The sequence below is a fragment of the Lissotriton helveticus genome, chromosome 3_1, assembly GCF_964261635.1.
Source record: "Lissotriton helveticus chromosome 3_1, aLisHel1.1, whole genome shotgun sequence".
NCBI lineage: Eukaryota > Metazoa > Chordata > Amphibia > Caudata > Salamandridae > Lissotriton > Lissotriton helveticus.
The window spans coordinates 1,587,457,100-1,587,481,350 of NC_136061.1; the positions used below are offsets into that span (position 1 = coordinate 1,587,457,100).

The 24,251-nt window shown below is 44.3% G+C and overlaps 1 protein-coding gene across 1 annotated transcript in view; it reads right to left on the reverse strand.

Moving 5' to 3' along the window:
* Positions 1-24,251, reverse strand: part of TMPRSS5 (transmembrane serine protease 5) — a 179,870-nt gene that overhangs the window by 11,128 nt on the left and 144,491 nt on the right. The window contains exon 11 of the mRNA XM_078683973.1: positions 15,135-15,277. Within this exon, the coding sequence (XP_078540099.1) occupies positions 15,135-15,277 (143 nt within the window). The remainder of the gene's footprint in view (positions 1-15,134; positions 15,278-24,251) is intronic.

Consider the following 24,251-nt stretch of genomic DNA (forward strand, 5'->3'; position numbering starts at 1 on the left):
TAGTGTCTTCGTGGGTATCAACTTTATTTAAATACATCCAAAGAGGCAAGCAAACAGCCAATGTGTTTCGTTCGTGTTTAGAACTTCGTCAGGGCGGTTGTCGTGTTTTCGAAAGAATAACGTTCGTGTGATCGTGGGCGGTCAGCGGACTGGTAAAGCAGGCGAGGAGGCCGGATATAGTGGGCGATAGCGATTTATTAGGGTTTGTTTATACAAGGTTTATACGGAGACAGTAGGAGAGTCCGGTCCAAATCACGGGAAGAGGTGTCCGTCTTCTTCTTTCTTGTCTGGCGGGATGAGGGTCCAAGGAAAGGTTGGGTCTTTGGTGTAGCTGCCTCGTTGGGGTCGGAGAACACCTCGGAGGACAAACAAGAGACAAGAGGGAGCCGTTAGCTGTGCTTGGATTCGAGATCCTGTACCTTCACCGTTAACCCGGGAGTGTGAGGACACGAAGGGGAAGTGAGGGCGGTACGGGTATGGATCAGGGAAAGGAAAGAAATAGAAGTGCACAGGGATGTGGGGAGAGGGGTGCTCTTTGTACAGTGTAAAGTGCTTATTTACAACCTGGGTAGTGCTTACTTGTGACGTGCCTAGGATAGCGGGAACAATTTACACTGGGAGGGCTTTACAACTGTATACACGGGCACCTAGCGTGCTCAAGGGAGTAACTGGTACTCACGCGCTCCGCCGTAACTCTCCTCCGAGTTACGGCCGCTCTCCAGCCTCCTCCGTGGGACTCCACCACTCTTCGGACCACTCCTCGCGTTCTCCGTTCCCGTCTTCTCCGTCCGTCACCGGTCCAGCCGAATTCTCCTGCCACAATCCTTCGACAACGCTCGTGTCTTCTCTTCCGGCTTTTCTGTATCCGACAGTCGGTGGAGAGGCGGGCCTTCCGGGGTCACGGTGTATCCCTTCCGGTCCTTCGACGTCTCTGATTGGTTCCTGTACAGGAGAGAGGGGCGGGATGCCTGTCGTCAGGGACGCTGTTGTTGGGGGCTCTACGCGTCTACCTGAACGGGCTATGGTGTGAGGCGGTAATAGGGGAGCTAGATAGTCTCGGTTATGGAGATCTCGGGTCCCGAGATCACATCCCCTTCCCCTAGCTGTCTTTCTTGTACCCTTAGTGGACACAGGGTAACGAGAAAGGTAGTCTGCGTTACCTTGTTCCATGCCCTTCCTGTGTACAGTGGTGAAGTGATACGGCTGGAGGGATAGGAACCAGCGGAGGATTCTATCATTGTGGCCCTTGTTCCGCGCCATCCACTCCAGGGGAGCATGGTCAGTGTAGATGGTGAATTGTCTCCCCTCCAGATAATACCGTAGGCTGTCTACTGCCCACTTAATGGCCAGGGCTTCCTTCTCCACCACGGCGTAGTTTTTCTCTCGGGGAAACAGTTTTCTGCTAAGAAAGAGGACAGGTTTCTCGTTCCCTTGGGGGTCTTTCTGGGAGAGGACCGCCCCGAGCCCCTGTTCGGAGGCGTCCGTTTGTAAAATAAACGGCCGTGTATAATCCGGGCTTACTAACACTGGATGGGAAGTCAGGGCATTCTTTAGATCCGTGAATGCCTGCATCAGATCAACCGTAGGGGATTTGAGAAGGGTGTCTGTTCTCATAGACTTTTTTAGGAGGTCGGTGAGGGGGGCTGCTCTTTGTGAGAAGTTGGGGACAAACCGTCGGTAGTAACCCAGGAGCCCCAGGAAAGCACGAAGGTCTCTTTTGCTCTGGGGGAAGGGGAGGGACTGTATGGCTTCGATTTTGCTCTCCTGGGGTCTGATTAAGCCTTCCCCTAGGAGATAGCCTAGGTACTTCACGGTCTGTGCTGCTAGGGTAGTTTTGGAGGGATTAATGGTAAAACCATGTGCCCCTATGGAGGAGATGACCTGGTACAGGTGTTCCAAATGCTGGGACCAGTTGTCACTATAAATCACGATATCATCGAGATATGCACCAGCATAAAGAGAGTGAGGTTGCAGGATGTTATTCATGGCCCGTTGGAACGTGGCTGGGGCGCCATGAAGCCCAAAAGGAAGGACCAGGAATTGGTATAACCCGTCAGGTGTGGAGAAGGCCGTCTTTTTTCTGTCTTCTTCCCGTAGGGGTATCTGCCAATACCCCTTACAGAGGTCTAGCGTGGAGATGTATTGGGCCTTCCCTATGCGTTCGACCATTTCGTCGACGCGGGGTAAGGGGTATGTATCAAAGGAGGATATCTTATTAACCCCCCGGAAATCAATACAGAAACGGACAGAGCCGTCCGGCTTGGGTACGAGTACTATCGGGGAATTCCACTCGCTTATCGAGGGCTCGATGATACCCATCTGTAGCATCTGTTCCGTTTCACGTCGGATTACTTCCCTGCGGGCCTCGGGGACTCTGTACGGCCTTTGACGTACTACCTGCCCGGGTATGGTTTGAATCGTGTGCTCAGTTATGGAGGAATGTCCCGGGGAAGAGGAGAACACATGTCGCAATGGAAATAGGGCTGTTTCGAGTTCCTCTCTCTGTCGTGGGGTGATGTCGGGATCGATACAAGGGTTGAAGGAGAGGAGTTCTGTGCGTGCTGACCCACTTAAGACGGGGCGGGGGCCTTCCCATTTTTTTAAAAGATTAACGTGGTATATCTGAGTGACTCCACGACCGGGATCTATGTCTAGCTCATATGTGACAGGGGTCACCTGACGTAGGATGCTATACGGACCTTGCCACTGTCCCAGGAGTTTTTGATCGGAGGAGGGCATCATAAGTAACACAAGATCCCCTACCAGGAAGGTTCTGGGTTTGGTGCCTTTGTCGTATTGGCCTTTTTGTCTGTTCTGGGCACTCTCGAGGTTCTGGCTTACTATATCTCTCATAAGGGATAGGTGGGTTTTCAGATTCTCCATGTATTCAGGAAGGGGCCGGGTACGGTCTGGTTCTGCCTCCCATGCTTCTTGGGCCATGTCAAGAAAGGTGCGGGGGGGTCGGCCATATAACAATTCATAGGGGGAATACCCGGTGCTACTTTGGGTGGCACAACGGATAGCAAACAGGGCAAGGGGTAGCATGTCTTCCCACCTCTTGGTTTCTAAGCCTAACAGTTTCTTAAGGGTCTGTTTTAGGGTGGCGTTATACCGCTCGACTAAACCGTCGGTTTGCGGGTGGTACGCCGAGGTTCTGATTTGTTTGATCCCCAGGCTGGCGCATACCTGTTTCATCAAAGAGGAGACAAAAGGAGTACCCTGGTCGGTGAGTATTTCCCTGGGAAAACCGACCCGAGTGAATACAGTAATGAGGGCCTTCGCAATGTTCTGGGTGGTGGGTTGTCTCAGGGGCAGGGCTTCAGGGAAGCGGGTGGCATAGTCCACAATTACCAGGGCGTAACGACACCCACTCCGTGACGGTAATAGGGGTCCGATTATGTCCATCCCTACTCTGCTGAATGGGACGTCTATGATGGGAAGGGGTTGCAGCGGGGCCCTAGGGGGTCGGTATCTACTGTGTTTTTGGCAGACTGGACACTCTTTGCAAAACTTTTTGATATGCTGGTGTATTCCGGGCCAATAAAACTTATCCAGGATTGTTTGGCTGGTCTTTTCTTCACCGAAATGCCCTCCCAGAAGATGGCTATGTGCTAGGAAGAGTACTTTCTCCTGAAAGGGGCCGGGGACCAGGAGTTGGGGTTTCTGGTGGATCCCCCCTTTTCGGTATAAAAGACCGTTTTTCTTAAAGAAGTAGGGACCTACGTTAAGGGGGTCCTCTTGATCCACTGCCCTTCCCCAGGCTTCCTGTAACAGAGGGTCTTCCTGCTGTGCGGCCCGGAATTCACGGTCCGTTTGCCAGGGGTGTTCATCTGGAAGCACTGGATAAGCGCCCGTATATTCCCTTTTTTCCTTTTTCTTCTGTGCTTTGGTTTTGGCTGGTTTACGGTGTTGTAGGGGGGAGGATAATCCCTTAGGGAAGGGAGCATCTTCCCACCAGTGTGTCAGGGACTCTGTGGTGTCATGCAACATTCCGGGCAATCCGGGGTAATCGCTTCCTAGGATCGCCTGTTCTGGTAGGGCGGGGATCAGTCCCATTGTAAGAGCCGTGCCGGGATCCTTTTCATGCTGCACCAGTACTTGGGCGGTGGGGTAACTCTTCGTGTCCCCGTGCACACATTGAATGGCCACCCTGTCGGACGACGGCTGCACCGGGTAGGGTAGATCTTGAGGCCTGATAACACTCTGTCGACACCCTGTGTCCGTAAGGGCCATGAGGGGTTGTCCATCAAAGTTCACCGGACGTCTGAAAGGGGGCGGAGGGGTCCCTGGTACGGAACACACATAGTTCCGTGCCAGACCCACTTCCATCGGCTCTTCCTTGTGTGGACAGTTCCTGGCAATGTGACCGAATCCGCCACAGCTATAGCATTGAGGTCCGGGATTGACAGGACGCTGTATCACCGGGGTGGGGAAGAAGATAGGAGGATCAGGTCTTCTTGGTACCGGGGGTCGTGGTGGTCGTAGTCCTGTGGGGGGATGTGGTTTGTGGGGATGATCGTCCTTTCCCCTCTGGACCTCCTGGGCCCTGCTGTAAGCGCTTGCGATTTCTATCGCTGTGTCCAGGGTCAGGTGAGCATGCTGGCGTACCCATCTTTGCGTGCCTGGATGCAAAGACGATAGGAATTGTTCCAGGTAAATCTTTTCCAGGATATTCTCTTTCGTGGAGTTGTCGGGTTTCAGCCAGCGGTTGGCGAGGTCCTTGATTCGGAAGGAGAGGGCCCTGGGATTCTCTTGGGGTCCTTCTTTTACTTGGCGCAGACGTACGCGGTAGGTTTCCGCGTCTATACCCAGCCGCTCAAGTATGCATTTCTTTACGTCGTCGTAAGGGGTATTGCCTTGTATATTCGCTTGCTGGTAGGCAGCTTGTAGTTCTCCCGTTAGCAGGGGCCCTAGATAGTGGGCCCACCGGTCTAACGGCCAGGCGGCGGCCTGGGCCAGCCGTTCAAAGTTGGTAAAGAAAAAGTCAGGGTCCTCCCCCGGTACGTATTTCTGCAGTACCACTGACGGGAGGGAGGACGTCGGGCGCGGCTGACCCAGGACATCGGTCAGTTTTCCCATAGCCTGGTCGTGGGAGGATCCTTGTCCCTTCAAGACATCGTGGAGCTGCCCCCGATCGTCCTCGGCAGTTTTGAGGAACTGCTCCATTAACTTTCCCAGCTGTTCTTGGGATTCCGCCATCCTTTTCATCACGGCCTCCATTCCTCCAGTGAATCCCACTTCTGACACCAGATGTGATCGTGGGCGGTCAGCGGACTGGTAAAGCAGGCGAGGAGGCCGGATATAGTGGGCGATAGCGATTTATTAGGGTTTGTTTATACAAGGTTTATACGGAGACAGTAGGAGAGTCCGGTCCAAATCACGGGAAGAGGTGTCCGTCTTCTTCTTTCTTGTCTGGCGGGATGAGGGTCCAAGGAAAGGTTGGGTCTTTGGTGTAGCTGCCTCGTTGGGGTCGGAGAACACCTCGGAGGACAAACAAGAGACAAGAGGGAGCCGTTAGCTGTGCTTGGATTCGAGATCCTGTACCTTCACCGTTAACCCGGGAGTGTGAGGACACGAAGGGGAAGTGAGGGCGGTACGGGTATGGATCAGGGAAAGGAAAGAAATAGAAGTGCACAGGGATGTGGGGAGAGGGGTGCTCTTTGTACAGTGTAAAGTGCTTATTTACAACCTGGGTAGTGCTTACTTGTGACGTGCCTAGGATAGCGGGAACAATTTACACTGGGAGGGCTTTACAACTGTATACACGGGCACCTAGCGTGCTCAAGGGAGTAACTGGTACTCACGCGCTCCGCCGTAACTCTCCTCCGAGTTACGGCCGCTCTCCAGCCTCCTCCGTGGGACTCCACCACTCTTCGGACCACTCCTCGCGTTCTCCGTTCCCGTCTTCTCCGTCCGTCACCGGTCCAGCCGAATTCTCCTGCCACAATCCTTCGACAACGCTCGTGTCTTCTCTTCCGGCTTTTCTGTATCCGACAGTCGGTGGAGAGGCGGGCCTTCCGGGGTCACGGTGTATCCCTTCCGGTCCTTCGACGTCTCTGATTGGTTCCTGTACAGGAGAGAGGGGCGGGATGCCTGTCGTCAGGGACGCTGTTGTTGGGGGCTCTACGCGTCTACCTGAACGGGCTATGGTGTGAGGCGGTAATAGGGGAGCTAGATAGTCTCGGTTATGGGGATCTCGGGTCCCGAGATCACAGTTCGTCAGTGAAAAGGATCCAAATTGTCCTGAGCAGGTAGACGATCAGCATGCCAAGGCAGCCTCCATAATAAGGGCTTTCAGTCAATAATCTGCGGCGTAAGTCTGTACATGTTAAAGTATTCCCCTTCAGTTTTAAATGTGCGCAAATGTAGCTACAAATGGTCTTGCCCTTGATTGGTCTTCTCCAAGTACCTGATGCTCTTTTCCCCTCTATCGTACACGTTAATATATATTTTGTGACCAATGGGCTATGATGTATGAACCGTAGCCAGCGGCAAATGACCTGCCAGTTTGTAAAGCTATTTTATTCCAACTTGTGAGGGTCACAAACTGCCAACAGCACCTCCATGATTAAGCACAGGGCCTCAGCTTTATTTAGTTTTGCTAAAACGGCAGCTTGTTATCCACTGTATCCTGCGTTAGAAATTTACAAATCTCGGCCATAAGTGCTGCACTATATGGGGCAGAAGTAATGGGGTACTGTGATGTGGCAGAGTTATGGGTTGAGGAGAATAACTTTATTAGGTTGTTATTTAACCTAGGGCAAGATGCCCCACTCTTCCCCCTAAGATTACATCTTGGTTTAAAGCCTATTGTACAGTATAAACATGTAGGGCCTATTTTGAATTGACTTCACATTAAGAGTACTGATTCCTGATCATCGCATTAAGATGCACTTAGTGACATTTTAAGCTGATCTAAGGCTCATAGAACTCCACGACTGAACCACATCAAGAGGTGCTTTATTGACCTAGGGTTGAGCGACTATTGGAAGAATCCTTCCTCCATTTGTTGGGCTTTAGTCGTTATTGTGAAGGAGATATAAAGATATTATTCTTAAAAAATATGCAATAATATTGACCAATCTTCTGAATACTAGCTATGAATTGATTATGGCACCAGTCCAAACTACACGATTCCTGATCAATTCTTAATATGTAATCCCTAATTTACAAATATTTGAGAAACAAAATTACTTGGGGAAGCTACATTTTTCCTGCAGTTGAGATAGAGGAATGTATTGCCATTTTATAATTATGCTAAGTAGCAAATCACTGTCATCTTCCAGTGATTAGCAAAATTATTATGACAAATAGCGAAGAGCTCCATAAAGGAGTATAATAATGAAACTTTTTTTATCTCAAATTGTTACATCCTGATTTTTCAGAGCTTGATCACAGTGAGAAGGTACCTTAAACCAAACAGTTTTTAAAGTAATTCTGTTCATGAATTTTTAGTAACCATCCTTAAGCAATACTACCCAAGCTAAACTGGTAAATTAGGGAAGAGTGCTTCTGGGTATCTGACCGACTATGATAACACTCATATGCTGCATAAGTGATGCAAAATGGTAAAATCTGAAATTGTGGAGTCTCCAACCCCTGTTTGTTTTCTGTAATCTTAGAAACATTTTAGCTCTGCATGGGTTTCCTCCTTCCCATTTAAATTTGTTACATAAGAGTCAATCTTTTTGAACCATTTTAAATTAAGATCCAAAGTTATTACTCTAAATTAATATAAAAAATAATGGTAAAATTGACATCTTTATTATATTGCAGTGACCAATAAGGGTCAAGTGTGGATAATTAAATTGTTCTAAAATGTTACCAAACGAATTAGCTTCCAACTCAATAGCTTTAATGGCTGTTTCTGGGGAAGTGTTCAATATGGCGACATCATATGCGTAGGCCAGTACTTATGTTGCATTTTTCTTTAAAATGAAGCTTTAATAGGAATGGATCAGATATATTGCAAAGAGCAGGGGTGAACAGGGAAAGCCCTGTCGGTATGATATGATCAGATAGCGTGCCCATGATCTGTAGTTTGGCTGTGGGGAGTTGATATAGCATTTAAACTGATTTCACAAACTGTAGACCAAAGCCCATAAGTCCAATGAACCGCCATAAAAATGACGAGCTGTGAAAGCTTTCTCAGCATCAAGTAGGGTCATGCCGGTGGAGAGCTATTAGAAGAGGCTCCATCAATCAGTCCAACTTCTGATTGATACGGTCTATAGTTCCTGGCAAAAATTGCAGATTTGCTTGCAATTAATGTCCTGTCCTATGCTGATGACACCCAGCTGGTGGTCTACTTGATTCAGGCTCGGTCCGATGCTGCCTTTAATTTCATGTCCTGCCTGCAAGAACTGGCTGAGTGGATGGCAAGTAATTGTCTGAAGCTGAACGGTACCAAGACCGATGTACTGGTAATAGGAAAGGCTCCGTCAGTTTGGTCATCGGCTTGGTGGCCTCAGACGTTGGGCTTTACCCCTACACCGTGTGACCAAGCGAAGAATCTCGGTGTATGGGTGGACAATAAGCTGGCTTTTGATTACCACACTGATCTAGGTTTTAATACCTCAACTTTTGGATTAAGGATTGACTAAAGCACACTTGTTGATATAGACATTCTGTTGGAGGATCACCCAAGCTGAAAAGGAAAACTTGGCTAGGCCATTTCCTCCCATATCTCTTTATATCTTTATTGTTTATGCAAAAATGATGAACTTTTAGTGTACTATTTTTATGAATTTCTTTTTACTTGAGCAATCTCCTTTTTGTAAAGGTTTTTACTAACTTGTACAATAAATATTTACTTACTTACACTAGGCGGGTGACAGGCGCTTGCTTCGTTATCCTACGAGGTCTATGGAAGACCCTGGATACCCTTCTCCTTGCATCTAGGAAGATCATGGTGCATGCCTTGGTGACTTCGCGCCTGGATTACTACAATCTCCTGTATTGGGGTGCAACCGACAAGTGCATATGGAGATTGCAGTGTATCCAGAATGCAGCTACAAGACTTGTTCTTATGTTACCAAGGAGAGCGTCTGCAAAGAAAGCGCTTGCCTCCCTGCACTGGCTTCCCATCAGGGAGAGAGTGAAGTTCAAGGCCATGTGCGTGAGCCACCAGATTTTACAGAAGAAGGGCCCTGTGTATCTGCATGACCTTCTTACTCCCTATGTACCTACCAGACTGCTTAAATAAAGTGGGAGAGGAATGGTGCATATCCCCAAGATTAGGAGATCAAGGATGGGCGGCCGCTCCTTTCGGTATTTGGTGGCCCAGTTGTGGAATACTCTCCCTCAGAGTCTCCGGTTGGAGGAATCTGAATCCACTTTTCGGAAAAGTGTGAAGACCCATCTGTTTCCTGTGATCTAATCTGTTATGTCATCAGGCTATTCTAGATGCTGCTTTTGTTTTTTTGCTGTTACCTTAGTGCGGGGAAACACTGGGTCAGTGTAACCAGGTGCTCTACAAATACAAATAACATACTGATCTCAATAGATTCATATAATAAATCCACCTTCTTGTTGTAAACTGACACTATGCTGTTCCTTAGAGAATTTGGATGCCATTCACATGCTAAGATATACCCATACAGTCACTATATAGCGTTAGTTCCTGCTAGTTACACATTTCTGTGCTAAGTCATTGCTATAAAGCTTATTTATTTTGGCCTTCACTATTGATATTTGATGTTGTATATGCTGCTTAATCAGATCATTATTTATGATTGTATGAGTATGTTTATGTTCTAATTCCATCAACTATTTACACAACCTACCTTGTATCGCTCTTCTGCATTTTTACTTCCTAATCATATACTAAGTGGTGTACCACAAATGGCCACCTTTTGTGCATCCCAGTCTATATTTAGACTGGCACAACCTAGATTGATAATTAAACATTCAGGTATCCATTACCTCATAAAGTTAGTATAATCAGGATCCACTAGCAATGTTCTTTAAAATGTCCAACAATGTTTTGTTCTATTTATTTTATTATGAAATTCTAGGACTATTGGGATGTGATCCGATAAAAATGTGGGATGTTTATGAATCTGTGCGACGTGCAATATATTATAAGTAGTCTAAGTAAATCCTAGATTGTTCGCATTTAAGGTTGGGCAAGCATCATGCAGACCATGAGTTGGCATAAGGGATTCAATAGCTTCTCTAACTCTTCTTTTTTTACTGTTTTAACTACTGAGGGAAATGAGATTTTCTAGATTGCTATTTAAATCACCACAAAGTCTTACAGGGGAGCACCACAGAGCTAATTCTAAAGTAAGCTTCTCAAACAAACTTGGGCTTGCCATTGTTGGTTCCATAAATGGTACACAAATTAATCTGACTAGAAGAAGTGGAGCATTCGACCAAGGCCATCTTCCCGTTCTGTCTGGGAGTTTTCTAGTGCATGTGAAACATACTAGGTTCAATACAATTACTACCCCTCTATCTACATTTTGAGTCCCCTAGAGAAGTTTCCTGCAGACAAAGCACATCACATTTAAATACTTTCAGTTCTTGAGATAGCGCCTTTTTTCCATCGTTGAGCCCGCTAACCTTCAGGGATAAAATTTAAATTTTACAATCAGAGATCAATTTCCTGGTTCCAATACCAATTGCATTTCTTCTTTCCAGACTGAATAAAGCCCAGAGCTTAAAATGTTCCATTTCCATTTTTTCCTCAGATAAAGTGTGTTCCCCCAACCAAAGCCACGCCTCCCCGCATCAACAAGAGATAAAAAACCCCGACCCCATCTCTCCCCACTCTATCCACACCTGCAGGCCTGAGTGCATACCTAAAGTGCTAGAGCCATCCATCAAGAATGAAAGAGTGCTGGGGTTGGACAGACACATTGGACTGAGATGGGGGGTGAGGGGGCTCCGAGGCACCCATGATTCTTCTGCTCATGCTTATAAGAAAAGATCAAACAGGGAAATCAAGGAGATAATGATGGGGAGACAACACCAAATCTGAGATTCACAAAAAAAAAGAAAAAAGTGTTTGGGAAAACCGTGTGAGTGTGATTATTGTCAACATCATAAATCTAAACGAAGATGAAAAATGTATTCCCTTCTATCCTCCGAAATTTTCTTGAAACGAGGGAGTCAAGAAAAGTCTGAGCTTTAATACCCGATGTGAATATAACGGTTTTAAAGTATTTCATAACTTTCAAGCAAGCAGATGCTAGCCAAGGGTTGATCAATGGACTTGGGTGCTTATTTACAAGCCCATTGCGCCACTGGTGCATCACTTTTATTGACGCACCAGCAGTGCACTGGGCTTCCACATATTTACAAGGCCATGCAAAGTCACCTTGTGTGAATTTTCATGACCTTGTAAATATGTTTCCCTTTCATGCAAAACTGCGTGAAAGGGGCGTTTCATGGGTGTTGATATGGGTGTTCCCATGCAACATCCATAGAACTTGACGTATTCCCTGATTTACAACATTTTGTAAACCTGGAATGCATCACAATCCTTTGCCTCCTCAAGGGTGGCATGAGGAGGCCCAACAAGGAGAAATACTTTTATTTCTCCACATTTTTTTTCTCTTTCCATGTGTGCTGCATTCTGCAACACACATAGAAAGAGGGAAATTCATTTAATGATTGTTTTGTGTGCAGGAAGATGTCCCTACCTGCAAAAAAACAATCATCCCCTCAGAGCAGGCACCATTGCAAAATGACACAAGAGTGTCTGCACCGGCGCACGGCTGCAGTGTGTGCGCCGGTGCAGGGAAGGACAGGAATGCGCCATATCTGGTAGATACAGCAAATTCCTGCCCTTTATTTTGATGCACAGTAGTGCAGCAGGAAGGCTTGCTGCACTGCCGTGTGTCAAAATATTGTAAAGAGGCCCTTAGTCACCAATGTCTTTCTCCTGTAGTATGACAGTATTCTTGTCTAACAGAAAAAAACTGTTCTCAACACTAACTTTCTTTTCTGGTCTTGCTCTCTCATAGACATTTTGTCAGAGAAAGAAATTCACAAAAAACACAAGAATCACCCTAGGGTATTGGCTAGAGCCAGATTCTACTTGTCTCTCTGTCTGTCTAAGAGGAAATCTATGAGTGAGCTGGATCTGTCAATCCCAATCCTGTCATTTAAATTAGGAAAAATGGATTAGAAGATATCTGGGACCTCGGTCCCCTCTGAAAGCCTATAACTCTAGGATTGTTTCTTCTTTGTTGTCAAAATTGTCCAGCTTCTATTGCATATTTGAAATACGGACCTGTTGCCCTAATAATTTCTCATTTGCTTACTTACTATACATCTTCAGGTATCTTATTTTGTTCATCAATGTTTGCACATGCCTTTGCCGTTATCCTGATGGCTCCCTGTAATTTACGTGTGGCATTTCTGGTTCGCTAGCTACCACAATGGGACTCTTCCTTGTGTGCAATAATCAACCCAGAAATTTGGTGGATAATAACATTTTGAACTGCTAGGCAGGCTTCTGACAAATGCTTAGTAATGGAACAGGGTCTACGTCTATACTGCTTCAGAAAGAAATGTTACTTTGAGGGGGAAATATTTTTTAACATAGCAAAACCTCAGCGCAGCAGTTGATAATGTACATTTACTCCTGTCATACCCTTCCTGGGATAGATGTAACATTCTGCAAGGCCAGGTATAGGAAATATCTGCAGTATGTATGAATAATGGGCGGCAGTTCTATTTGGCCAGATGGCTAAAAAAAACTGACGGCTGACCCTTTCCTTGTTAATAAGTGAATCGGCCAGGGTTGCCTGATAACTCTATACATAAATATAGAGCAGATTTGAGAATGGAAGACAATTCTGAAATACTGTGAATACTATGTATAGGTGGCACAACAATTATAAAGGACAGGAACCTTTCCTATATAATGCCCTTCACTCTTTTCAAGTATATTACCATCTACAAAACTTAAAGCCAATGCAGGCAGGATAGTGGAGGGAAATTAGTATTTCCCTAGGCAGCCATTCTTATTAAATCAAGAAAAGTTAGATGTTTTACATTCACTGTTAGAGCATTCTTTTCTGTGAAAAAGGTTTGTTACATTTACAGGTAAAGAAAAGCGAAGGTATTTTGGATTAGCGTAAATTTATCTTGTAGGCCTCTAGTAGGAAATTGGGCCAAAAAAACCCTGACTGCCCCAGTAGAGGCCAGTGGAAGCAAAACAGCTGCTAGTGCAATATTAGATACCAAATGTTGTAGTCACTGGAAAATAAATGATCTTTTCAACATGGAAGGGGAATTTCTAAGAGTATGCATAATGCCTTTGAAGCCTTTGAGACATTTGGATGATTTAGATGCTAAATAACAAGTGTTACTGTGGGCCTAAAGTTGGTCCATTGGGTCTGCAAAAGATTTCCCCAAAGCATTATCTGATTTCTTGATATTTGAAAATCACTCATTTCTCTCTTCCCTTGGATATCTCAAGTTAAACAAAACATCTTGTTATATTTGGGCAACCGTGGGTCATATGAAAAGTGGCTAATTGGATAAAATAAGATCTTTACTGGAATCTCATCTTACATAGCTCATTGCGTCCCACAAATATCGACATTAAATACACAGAAGTATAAAAAAGCTGTGAGTTTATGTTATTCCCCTTATGTAAGGTATCTTCAATTCAAATTCAGAATGTTGCCACTAATTATACTGCCACTTGTCCTTTGTAAGACGAGGTAAATCAGCCATTGATAAAACCATTAATTAATATTACAATTCAGGATTAGAGTTAGAACAAAAGTGTTATTGTTTTTAAATGTACAGACATACAAAATCCACCACAGTATTGAAAATTACATAGTGATACCATAGAGGAAACAAATTAATCTGTTATAAAATATGAAAGAAAAAAAAACTTTGTTCAAAGACCCAACTACTTGAAATGGTTGAACTGTGAAATCTAGTTGGTTAGCGGATTACAGGCTGTCTTTTCAGTTCAGATTTGTGTTTTGTTTTATGCCTGGTTTTATATTTTAGCCATGTATTATGCTGGATTTTTACTATATTTATACCACAATGCATTCTTATTTGTTTGGTGATGGAATATTTCTTACTACATGTATTTTGATGACGATGCTGATGACTAAGAGATTATTCTTCCATTACTTTTTCTGGATCAGTACCAGGCAATAGATAGGAATTCTATTTCCATAAACTGTGAAGTTTGCCTTGATCATGCAGACTCTTTTCATGAGACAATGTCAGTGTTTTTGGCTTTTGGTCCAAGGTAAAAGGGTAGAAAGCTTTCTATGCCTATGGTAAGTAAATTGGTATGGCTATCAATCTCCAAGGAATATTAACAAACTGAAAAGGACAGTCCAGTATTATCCAGGATCGCCGGAGAGATATTGCTGTGTCACATGCTCATGAGCCCAAATTGGTTCATGTTCTTTTATTTATTACAATACAAGCGCAATAAGCCATGTGACGTGGAGCAGTGGAACTCATTGTAATGCTATTACAGGCAGGTTATCAGTGTGTGTGCTCATTTTATCATACAGAACACATTCTATATAGTTAGAAAATGCATGCCAAACCAGTAATTTGAGAATCAATGGATGCAGGTGTGGGCATAACCAACACCAACGTTGGTGAAGCACCAAATCAGGAAGAAAGCTACTCAGGGATGGAGTAGGCTAAAAAGGGAAGTACTTGTTCTGCTTTTTGGTCCGATTGTTTGAATGAAGTTTTAACTGTTTCTTGATCGTCCGCTTTGAGTTCATTGGCATATGTCTTGAATATTGACGTTGTTTATAATTTTCCAAAGTTTAATTTTGTCATATGTATTTACCAGCATTGTTACACAACATTGTATTAACAAATACAACTGCAACACCTGTGGATACCCTAGAGTTAAAGAGATTGATCCTGACTCAGATTAAAATGGCTAGATAGTTAGTTGTTGAACCAGTAGTCAGGAGTTTATTTCCATCTACACCTCTTGAACAAACCATGTATTTGCAGAAATATTAATGTTTCACTCAGTGTCTAAATTTCATTGTCTAACAAATGTAGGAACACATAGAAAAAGTCTGAATTTGAACTGAATATTCAGTGTTTTTATTGCATTTGCATCTTTTTCTTTGTGTAATTTCTTTCAGTTTTTGCCAACCTGTTTCACGAGTTACCTGGCAAGCATCTATTCTCCCATCTAGATAACCAGCACAGAGCATTCTCGAAGTGATCTCTCCATCGTACATGCAGGAACTGTTGCACCTCTTGGTGCTGATGAGGGGTACTGATGCTTCTTTTAATGTCTCTGGTGCATGAACTGCAAATACACATAAAAAGATGGAAAATAGACTTACATTGCTTCCAAAATATCTGTCTATGTGATCATAAGCATCTTGTAATATAGTAAAAATTACTCACAACATACTACATCTTCTAAGCCTTTATAACTATATGGTGACCCCCCCACCCCCAGACCCTGACACCAACCCAGTTAATTGTTTTTTGACTGTTTTATGTCAGAGTTCACAGTGGGGTGGGGAAGACAGAGGGAAAACGATCAAGGAATTTAAATAATCACCCCATCTCCTAACTTGCAAACCACCACCATTTTATACTTAAACGAATCACAAGTTCTCAGAAACTCCATGTCTCCTGCAGATTTCCCCAGGGCTTAATCCTATCTCCAGCCTCTAAATAGATCAATACTTACTGACAATGTGAAGTATAACACATATATGCAGACCACACCCACTGTACCTCAAAGTTGCCTCCACAATGACACACAGCAAATGAATGACAATCTAAAACTAATTCAGATGTGGATGCAAATACCTACATTAAGCTCAATCCAGCAAAACCTAAATTCCTCCTGTTCAATTACTGTACTAAATAAATTAAAAGTTCAAGCTTGGCTCTCAAACATGAACCTAGCATGCTTTATGATACAGCGGACAAACAATGCAAAATGATTTGGATTCACGTTCAGAAGTAACCTCATATTCAAGTAAAATATTAATTGAATTTATTACAAAACTTTTATCCAGAGTAATATACAAGGCATATCAGTATAGAACAACTGAATACAAGTTGGGCTATAGTCCAGTGACAGTCCTTGTCAAGAATTGGAGCAGGTATATAAGAGAGGTTCTTTACCAAAGGTTTACACAACATTATAGTGCATGAAGATCTAACTGTGAGGGGGAGTTAGTTCCACAGCAGAAGGACCAGAGCAGAGCGGAAGACCAAGGGGGTGCAGGGAGACCTGGGGGAGGAGAGCAATCAAGCTGAGGCAGACCACAAAGAATGACTGGGGACATTGGGGGAGACCAAGGAAATTAGGTAGGAGATAAGAGAGAATGGCAGAATTTAAAGATAATACCTGAAAATGAAGTTTGCAGTATAGGGCGACAGGGATCAGGTCAGTGTAGCTGGTGCAAGTTTAAGAATGTATGAGAGCGAGAGTAGATAAAAAAGGGAGGTAAAGATAAGCATTCTCTGCAGACTTCAGGTAAGTGGTGAGGTCTTTTGGCAGTCCCACATACAGTCAAAAGCAATACTTAAAGTGACAAGAGTTAAAGGTAGAGGTTTAAGGAGGAAAAATTATTTAACAGTTTGATTTTCAAATGTTGAATAGCTGAAATTAAAAAGATTTGGTGACAGCAGCAATCTGATATACTACATTAAAGGGAGAATTGGAGATAAATTCAAGATTATGAGAGAGGAACAAAACACAATATGAGAGTGAGGAACAAATTCTAAAGCTAGAAACTCTGGGGCATATTACCTTGCAATAGCGATATTTATCGCTAAGCAGGGTTAGCGGGAATAATTTTATCGCCGTGCTACGGCGATTTTTATCACTGAGATACCTTGCTATCATCAAGGTTTATCTCAGAAACGATAAAAATCATTCGAAATGCGTGAATATCGCTGGAAATACAGCGATATTCACACATTATCTTGACAATGCTCTTAGCCATGTTATCCACCTCCCATTGGATAACATGGCTAAGAACTGCTCTGGGCAGGTGTTGGCTTTTAGAGATATTCGCGCTTAGCGCAAATATTTCCAAAACTACGCCTTTGTAGGTAATAGGAGATAGCGATGTTAGCGACTGTCGCTAACATCTTGGCACGCCCACTTTGCATGTCATTAGCGATAATTATCGCTGATATGCAAAGTGGGCCCCTAAAGGCCCGCTATCACTCACAAGTTGTCGCTAACTGGTGTTAGCGACAGCTTGGTAATAGGGCAATGAAAATTATCGGCGCATTAGCGGGAAAAAGTCCCGCTAAAGCGGCGATAATGGCCCTTGGTAATATGCCCCTCAGTCTTACTAGAGTTTATTTTTAGAAAGCAAGTAGCCATCCAGTTGTGGATGGCGAAAAGGCAGGAAGGGACATGTCTCTGGAAAGGACGAGAGAAGGAAGTAAAAGAGAAACCCTTTCTCTAAGATAATGTCTTCATAGCAACCATACAAGCACTGATTCCCTTCCACCTGAATGTAGGCAGTGATTTGTTCCATGGACTTCCAGATACCACACAGCACCACTGAAAGGCAATCTAGAAGCATATGTCATGAAGGGGCTGTTTACATTTGACCATGTAACCCCTACACTGAAGGAACCACACTGTTCCACCCTGACCATCAGAATTGTTGCATCACGTACAAAACCATCTGAAATACCATCCCCACATTCCTGCCAAGATCCAACCACAGCCGTAGAATACCAGGAGCCAGGACTTTGCCAGACCATAGACCAAAAGATGTAGGAAAGAAGAAAACAGACAATACATCAGGATAACTACCTTGACGCTCCTGTAATTCAAAGACACGATAAAGACACATCCCTATACAAAACATAATCATCCAGCATCCTTTCTGTTATCATCCTCATTGGACACTCTGTTGCTTCCTAGCTAAGTTCACGCTTTACAAATACTTAAATACCTACAATCTTGAAAAACGTTAGTTAGAATAAAAGGACATATTTTTAAAATTGTCTAAACTACACAGATGGAGGGTGGCAAGTAACAAGAAATGGTTTCAGAATATGATTAGAAAAGCTATCTTATGTAAGACCATCACAGTACTTCCCACAAAATCTCCCAAGTGTAAAGACCCCAATAAATTATAAACATGAAACCCAAAATTTTGCCCAAATGCCAAACAGGTTTCTAATTAATTGAAGTAATTAAGACCTAGTAAAATTCTATTTTTTGATCTGCTCCTCATGCGGCATTCCTGTTCGAGCCCTGGAGTCTGTAAATCAGAATCTGGGGACCATTCCCCCCTTTAAAAAGTAATGCAAATGTTGCATGTCTTCTCTGTGCAGGCCCAAGCTTTATGGACTAAGTCCTCTGCAGCTGTGCCTGACTTCTATTCACCCCAGTTTGAGCAAGTGTGGCGTTCCACTTCCTGGATCAGTGTTTAGATTGTTGATTTATATACACAGGGGCAGCTCCTCCGTTAAGGCAGAAGAGCATTGCCCCACTGCTCGAACAGCAGAACAAAAAAAGAAAAAGAAAATGATAATAACCTTGTTATTATCATTTTATTTTCCCACGGGGTTGGTGTCACAGGGGTAGGAGTGGTTTGCACACTCCAAGTGTGTATGACTGCTTGGCCGGTCAAACAATCATGTCCACTATGCATCTTCCCCACCAAGCTGTAATGTACAGCTTGGTGAGGAACATGCACTGGCTCCCTGTCCCCATCTGACCGCTGAACCATAGTGCTCAGACCAATCACAACGTTGCACTGCAGTGGTGTGATTGGCTATGGGGATCCTGATCGCTTCCTGATTCGAACTGAAGAAGAGCGGCAACACGACGGAGAGACAGCAGCCGTTTTAAAGGTAAGTGTCCTCCCAGCCACACCACCCACTTTCCCTGCCAGCCGCCACTGTATATACTTGTGTGGGAGAAACAAAAAACCTGTTCTGGTTGTATGAGTGCCATTCAGAAAATACTTTTTAACTAGCCAGCCTCGGTGGCACATAAACTTAAAAAATGTGGCATCCTTCGAGGCTGATCTCTAAAACTTAGCTGAAAGGGCCATCAGGCACAAGGATCCTTTTACTCCAAATACATCCCTGCACATCTGAGACTAGAAGTAGACTTCCTCAAGTAATAATAATAATAATAATAACAATAATAAGGAGACCTTCCTGCACATAAACAATCATTGGTGTTTTGCTGTTTCCATGTGTACTGTACAACGCAGCACACATTGAAACAGCAAACTCAAGGAGAAATTAAACATTTCTCCTAATTTCATGAGGGTAAGAATAGGTTTTCCCTGGTCTTATTTTGACGGTACCCTATATTTACGTCACCGTTGTAAATATTGGGCAGCGTCAAAATCAATGGGTGTTGTGGTGGAACACCCCAGCAACACCCATTGTCCTCCCCTTTAACCCTAAGTATACCCTGAAAGGGGGCCTAACTTACAGGGCAGCGTTAAGCCACGTTAAGTGGCTTAATGCTGCCTAACGCTGCCTTGTAAATAAGGCGAAGCCCCTATCGCCACCACAATGTCCTAAAAAGTTACGTTATGGTGGTGATATGGGGCTTGTAAATATACCCCAGAATATATTAAAAACGATATCTGATGACAACAGTTGTATACACAAGAGGACTGGACGCACTTGGGTAAACTTTGCAGGTTTTAACAAGGGAATTATGTAGCCCTTTCTCGGAACAGCATATAAATTACAAAACATAATAAAATGTAAAGTGTCCTGCAGAGACATATTGTCGCAGTCATCACGGGTGTGGGTATCTTTCCTGTCCCATTAAAAAGTCATCAAGTAGTGCAATAGTTCCAACCTAAGTCTAGTGAGTCAAAAACGATTGCAATTACTCTTTACAACTGAGAAGTAAGGCTCCATTGCTTGAAGTGATTGCAGCAAAATAATCTGCGCACCTTGGGCATCTAAAGGGCAGTTTCTTCTCTGACAGCCCTATGCCTCACAAAATATTCTATTATCCATTTGCGACTGGCCTTCACCATACTCTCGGTGGTATTAAATAATTCCACCCTACCTATGCTCTTCAAGGCTTCCTTAACTTACTTTAGCCAAGGAAGTAGTCAGGGGCAAACCAACCTTTCAGTATCTCTTCATTCAACTTAGTTTCATTCCTTGTCCAGATGTCTAACCAAATAAGAAGTGGACGGAGAGCTATTAAACCGGTTGCATACCCTGCTCCCAGTTCCTCCTGTACTGCAAAGGTTGAAAAACTTTAGGGAACACATAAAAGTCATCTTAAGAAAGGATTTTCAACTATCTGCGACTGGATCTGTTTGAGTACCCCCAAATACCACTCCCATAGATCACTTTAGAGATACATTTGGCATGGGTCAAAACAACATTAAATTCATTCAAAATCCCATTTGACATTGTGCCTTGATGAGAATGTTCCATATGCAACCCACCCAGGAACATACAACATTGGGTACTGTTGGCTGCTGCTAGAGGATTCCCACAAAGATGGATATTAAAATTCCCTGCAAGAATAAGGTCAGCCCCAGACGTTTTGGTCCCCTCCAGCGTATGCAGAAAGGCACCCAAGGTGTGTATATTGCAAACATTATGCAAAGGGCCTTTAGCAATATAAATGTTCAACAACAGTTTTAGCAGACCCTGCAAAAGAGTATAATAATGCCTGGAGAGTGGGAGCCCACATGGATAGTATCTTGCATCCTGAACGCATCAGCCAGACTCATACTAGACATTCCACGTAAAAACCACATTTCTGATCACCTGAAAGACCTCCACTGGCTCCCCGTCAATAAGAGGATAACATTCCGCCTCCTAACCCACGCACACAAAGCACTTTACGAACTTGGACCCGAATGCCTCAACACACGACTTTCCTTCTACACCCCCTCCCGCCAGCTACGCTCTTCCAACCAAGCTCTTGCCGCTGTACCTCGCATCAACAAAACCACCATGGGAGGAAGATCCTTCTCCTACCTGGCGGCTAAAACCTGGAACTCACTTCCCATGCACCTTCGCCTCACTCAGAACCACCTAGCATTCAGAAAGCAACTTAAAACTTGGATATTCGACAAGTAATTCCCCACCCTTCTTCAAGCGCCTTGAGACCCTCTGGGTATGTAGCGCGCTATATAAATTATTTGACTTGACTTGACATAGTGTTTCATACCTTCCTTTAACTGCCTGGGATACAAAGATGAGCAGGCCTCCTTTGGATCTGCCGGCCCTGGACTCAAAAGCAGGAACAAAAAAAGAGACATGTACTCTTTCAGGAAGAAAAGGTTAGTAGTAGCCCAGGTTTCTCGGAGGCAGATGACCTCAAATCTTCTCATACAGTTTACCCACTTCTCCTCCTTACATTTGACAGAAAGTCCTGCAATGTTCCAGCTTATTAAATTCAGCATCTTGGGGTTAGAGTCAGCTAAGTGAACAACAGGGGGTAGAAGTGGAAGCTGGTTACCATTGCTTGGACAATCCTGCATAACGAGTCAATAACAGGCACCAAGTGAACTCAAGGGGGCATATCTATTCGAAGTGGCCATTTGATAGGAAGCTCAAAGCTCTCCACACTGAACTTGGGCATGATTCTTTGACATGTGTCGGGTGCAAGTCCCAGTGCCTCAGGCCTATAACAGAAGCCCAAGGTAAAGGCTAGAATTGCAGTAGAGGTGCTGTTGCTATACGCTCGCTCCATGTCACAGTCCCCCTCAACTTTTTTCACGTCTTTTAAAATCCAATTCACCCTTCTTACAGAGTTAATCCATCTCTCTATGTGTGTGCCCAGAGAAGAGTGCATCCCAATTCAATGTATTTTCTCGTTTTTTTGTTGAATTACCAGCGTTCCCTACCATTCCTCCCTGCAAGAGATACTGCCGTTTTTGCTACCAGATTTGGATCTGCATGAACTCTCAGCACCTCTTGGAGCAACCATCTTTTTAAGAAACTGTCAATTCTTGAATATGTTCAGAGCTTTCACCTGACTAAGTACATTAAATGACTTGCTGAATAAGAATAACCCTTTGGGTCTGTCTGTTTGTTTATCCTTATGTTAAATTGATGCTCAAATTATTGAATAATTATGGTAGGAGCCTGTTTCTAATTATTTTGCTTTCTGGCTCCAGTATAAACATAAGAATCGAATGTAACTTTTGTTATTTGACAAATTGCTTTTGAAAAAAGGTTCTAGGACCACTGTCTTTTGTACCCCTCAGCACCAGAAGCATAGGTTGTTGAGATATCAAATTATTCTGAAGAGCGGGCCCTGACAGTGGAGGGGGTTACACCCAGCAGTGGCTCCTCCCCTAGGGCAGAGAAGTGCCACCCCACTGCATTTTGAGCAGCAGAAAAAGGAAAAATAAAGTGGTAATAACACTGTAACTACCATTTTTTTTTCTGTTGTTAGGCAGGTTGGCGGGTGGGGCTTGGCTTGGTTTGGCTGTGTAACAACCAGCCAGGAGAGAAGTAGTGGGCACTTAAGTGCGCATGACGGTTTGGCTGGCCATCTTTTTCCATGATCCCCACCAGGCTGTAATACACCGCTGGTGAGGAACATGCACAAGCTCCCACTGCTTGTCTGAGCACTGAACCGCGGTGCTCAGACCAATCACAATTGTAATTGCCTTAGGGGAGTCTGGGTGTGCTTCCTGCTTTAGGCAGTAATAGAAGAGGACGTCGCGAAGCGAGGTGGCAGTCTGGCAGCAAGGTAAGTTATTTGTTTATTTATTTTTCTTCCCCCTGCCACACTGTACAACTTGGTGGCAGCCTCCACTGGTTGCAGCATGGAGGCCATGTCGTTGAAACATTCTCTCCTTATTTCCTGAATCCCACTCCTGACATACAGAGGCACAACGGGGGGGGGCTACTGAGGGAGGGGTCACTGGTGATTTAGGAAGTGTTGAGGGCAATTAACAATTCGTTAGGTCAGTTTCTATTGCCGCCAGCCTGCCAGATATCAGTTGCAGTCCAAAGCACCCATATGTTTCTCATAGAAAGCATCCTGTAATTCCTCCATCATGTCTTTGTTATAAGTATCCACCTCCCTCGACTTATTGGTGGAAACTCGGAGCACTTTTATTTGGAGCAGGTGTCCTCAATCATTCCTTTCCCTTCTACCCTTTTACTGGCTGTTGAAACCACCTGTACCTCAGGTTCCAAAGGAGCAGGGGGAATGCTCTGCCTCAAAGGAGCTCCAGCAGTAGGCAAACGAGAGCCAGGCCCGGTTCTAGCGGGTGGACCGGGTGGGCCCGGCCCACCCAAAGATGAGCCTGGCCCACCCAAACAGGAGCCTCGGCCCTCGCAGTGAGGGCTTGAAGGCAGGCGTGCGACGCACAGGTCGTGCGTGTCAACCCAGGGAGACAGCTTCCCGGGCGCACACACACACACAGACAGTTTAAGATTATCGCAGCCGCACCAAAGTACTTAACAGGTCTTTAAAAGACCATTAACATGTTAACTAAGCTTTGTTTACTTTTTTCACCCCTTCATCTCTGCGTGGTGAAAGGGGACAAATCCTTTCTTTGACAACGGTAACCTTTGGTAACCTTTGCCTACTGTCCTGCTGCTTGATATTTCTTTTTCTATGCAGCGCAGGGGAAAAGTGGTCTGTTTATTCCTAGTCACCCCCTGACCCCTGCAGCTGCTTATCACATAAGGCTGTGACACAAAGTATGACTAATGGAGTAGGTAAGAGAATGTGTTACAAAAAAAAAATCTTTTTAAAATCTGCACAGGCCCAGCAGGACACATACTTCGTATGTGCTTCATTTAAACAGTTTTTATCATTTCATCATAGCCGATGCTGGTCAACAATCAAACAATACAAAATGGCAATGCCCAGATAAAGTTGGTGATTAGTGATCCTGCTTTAGAGCAATCGTTTGTCCGTTAGTATTTTTTAAATGCAGACGCACTGTATTTTATGTGGATAGCTCAGTGGGTTACTGCCTTTGTCACAGAGATCCTTGTGTTACTTCAGAAGTTACAATCCTAACAAAAGGCAGTGAACAATGAACTGCCACCAAAGAGCTGTAAACAAACATGAATGGTATAATTAGAACTTCGCTTTTTTTGTTTTGTGATATAGTTAGAACTTCCCTAGTCTTTTCATTATTCTAATGTTGCTAAAATGAGTATGTTTGGGCAGATATACATTTTATCAGTAAAGCTGACCCCCATGGAATACTCTTTAAATCCTAAGGTTGTGTTTCCCCAGACCAAACCCTCTTAAAATATACTACCCACCAGAATGGATGACCTATGATTCCTACACCTTGTAATCCTCATTGGCT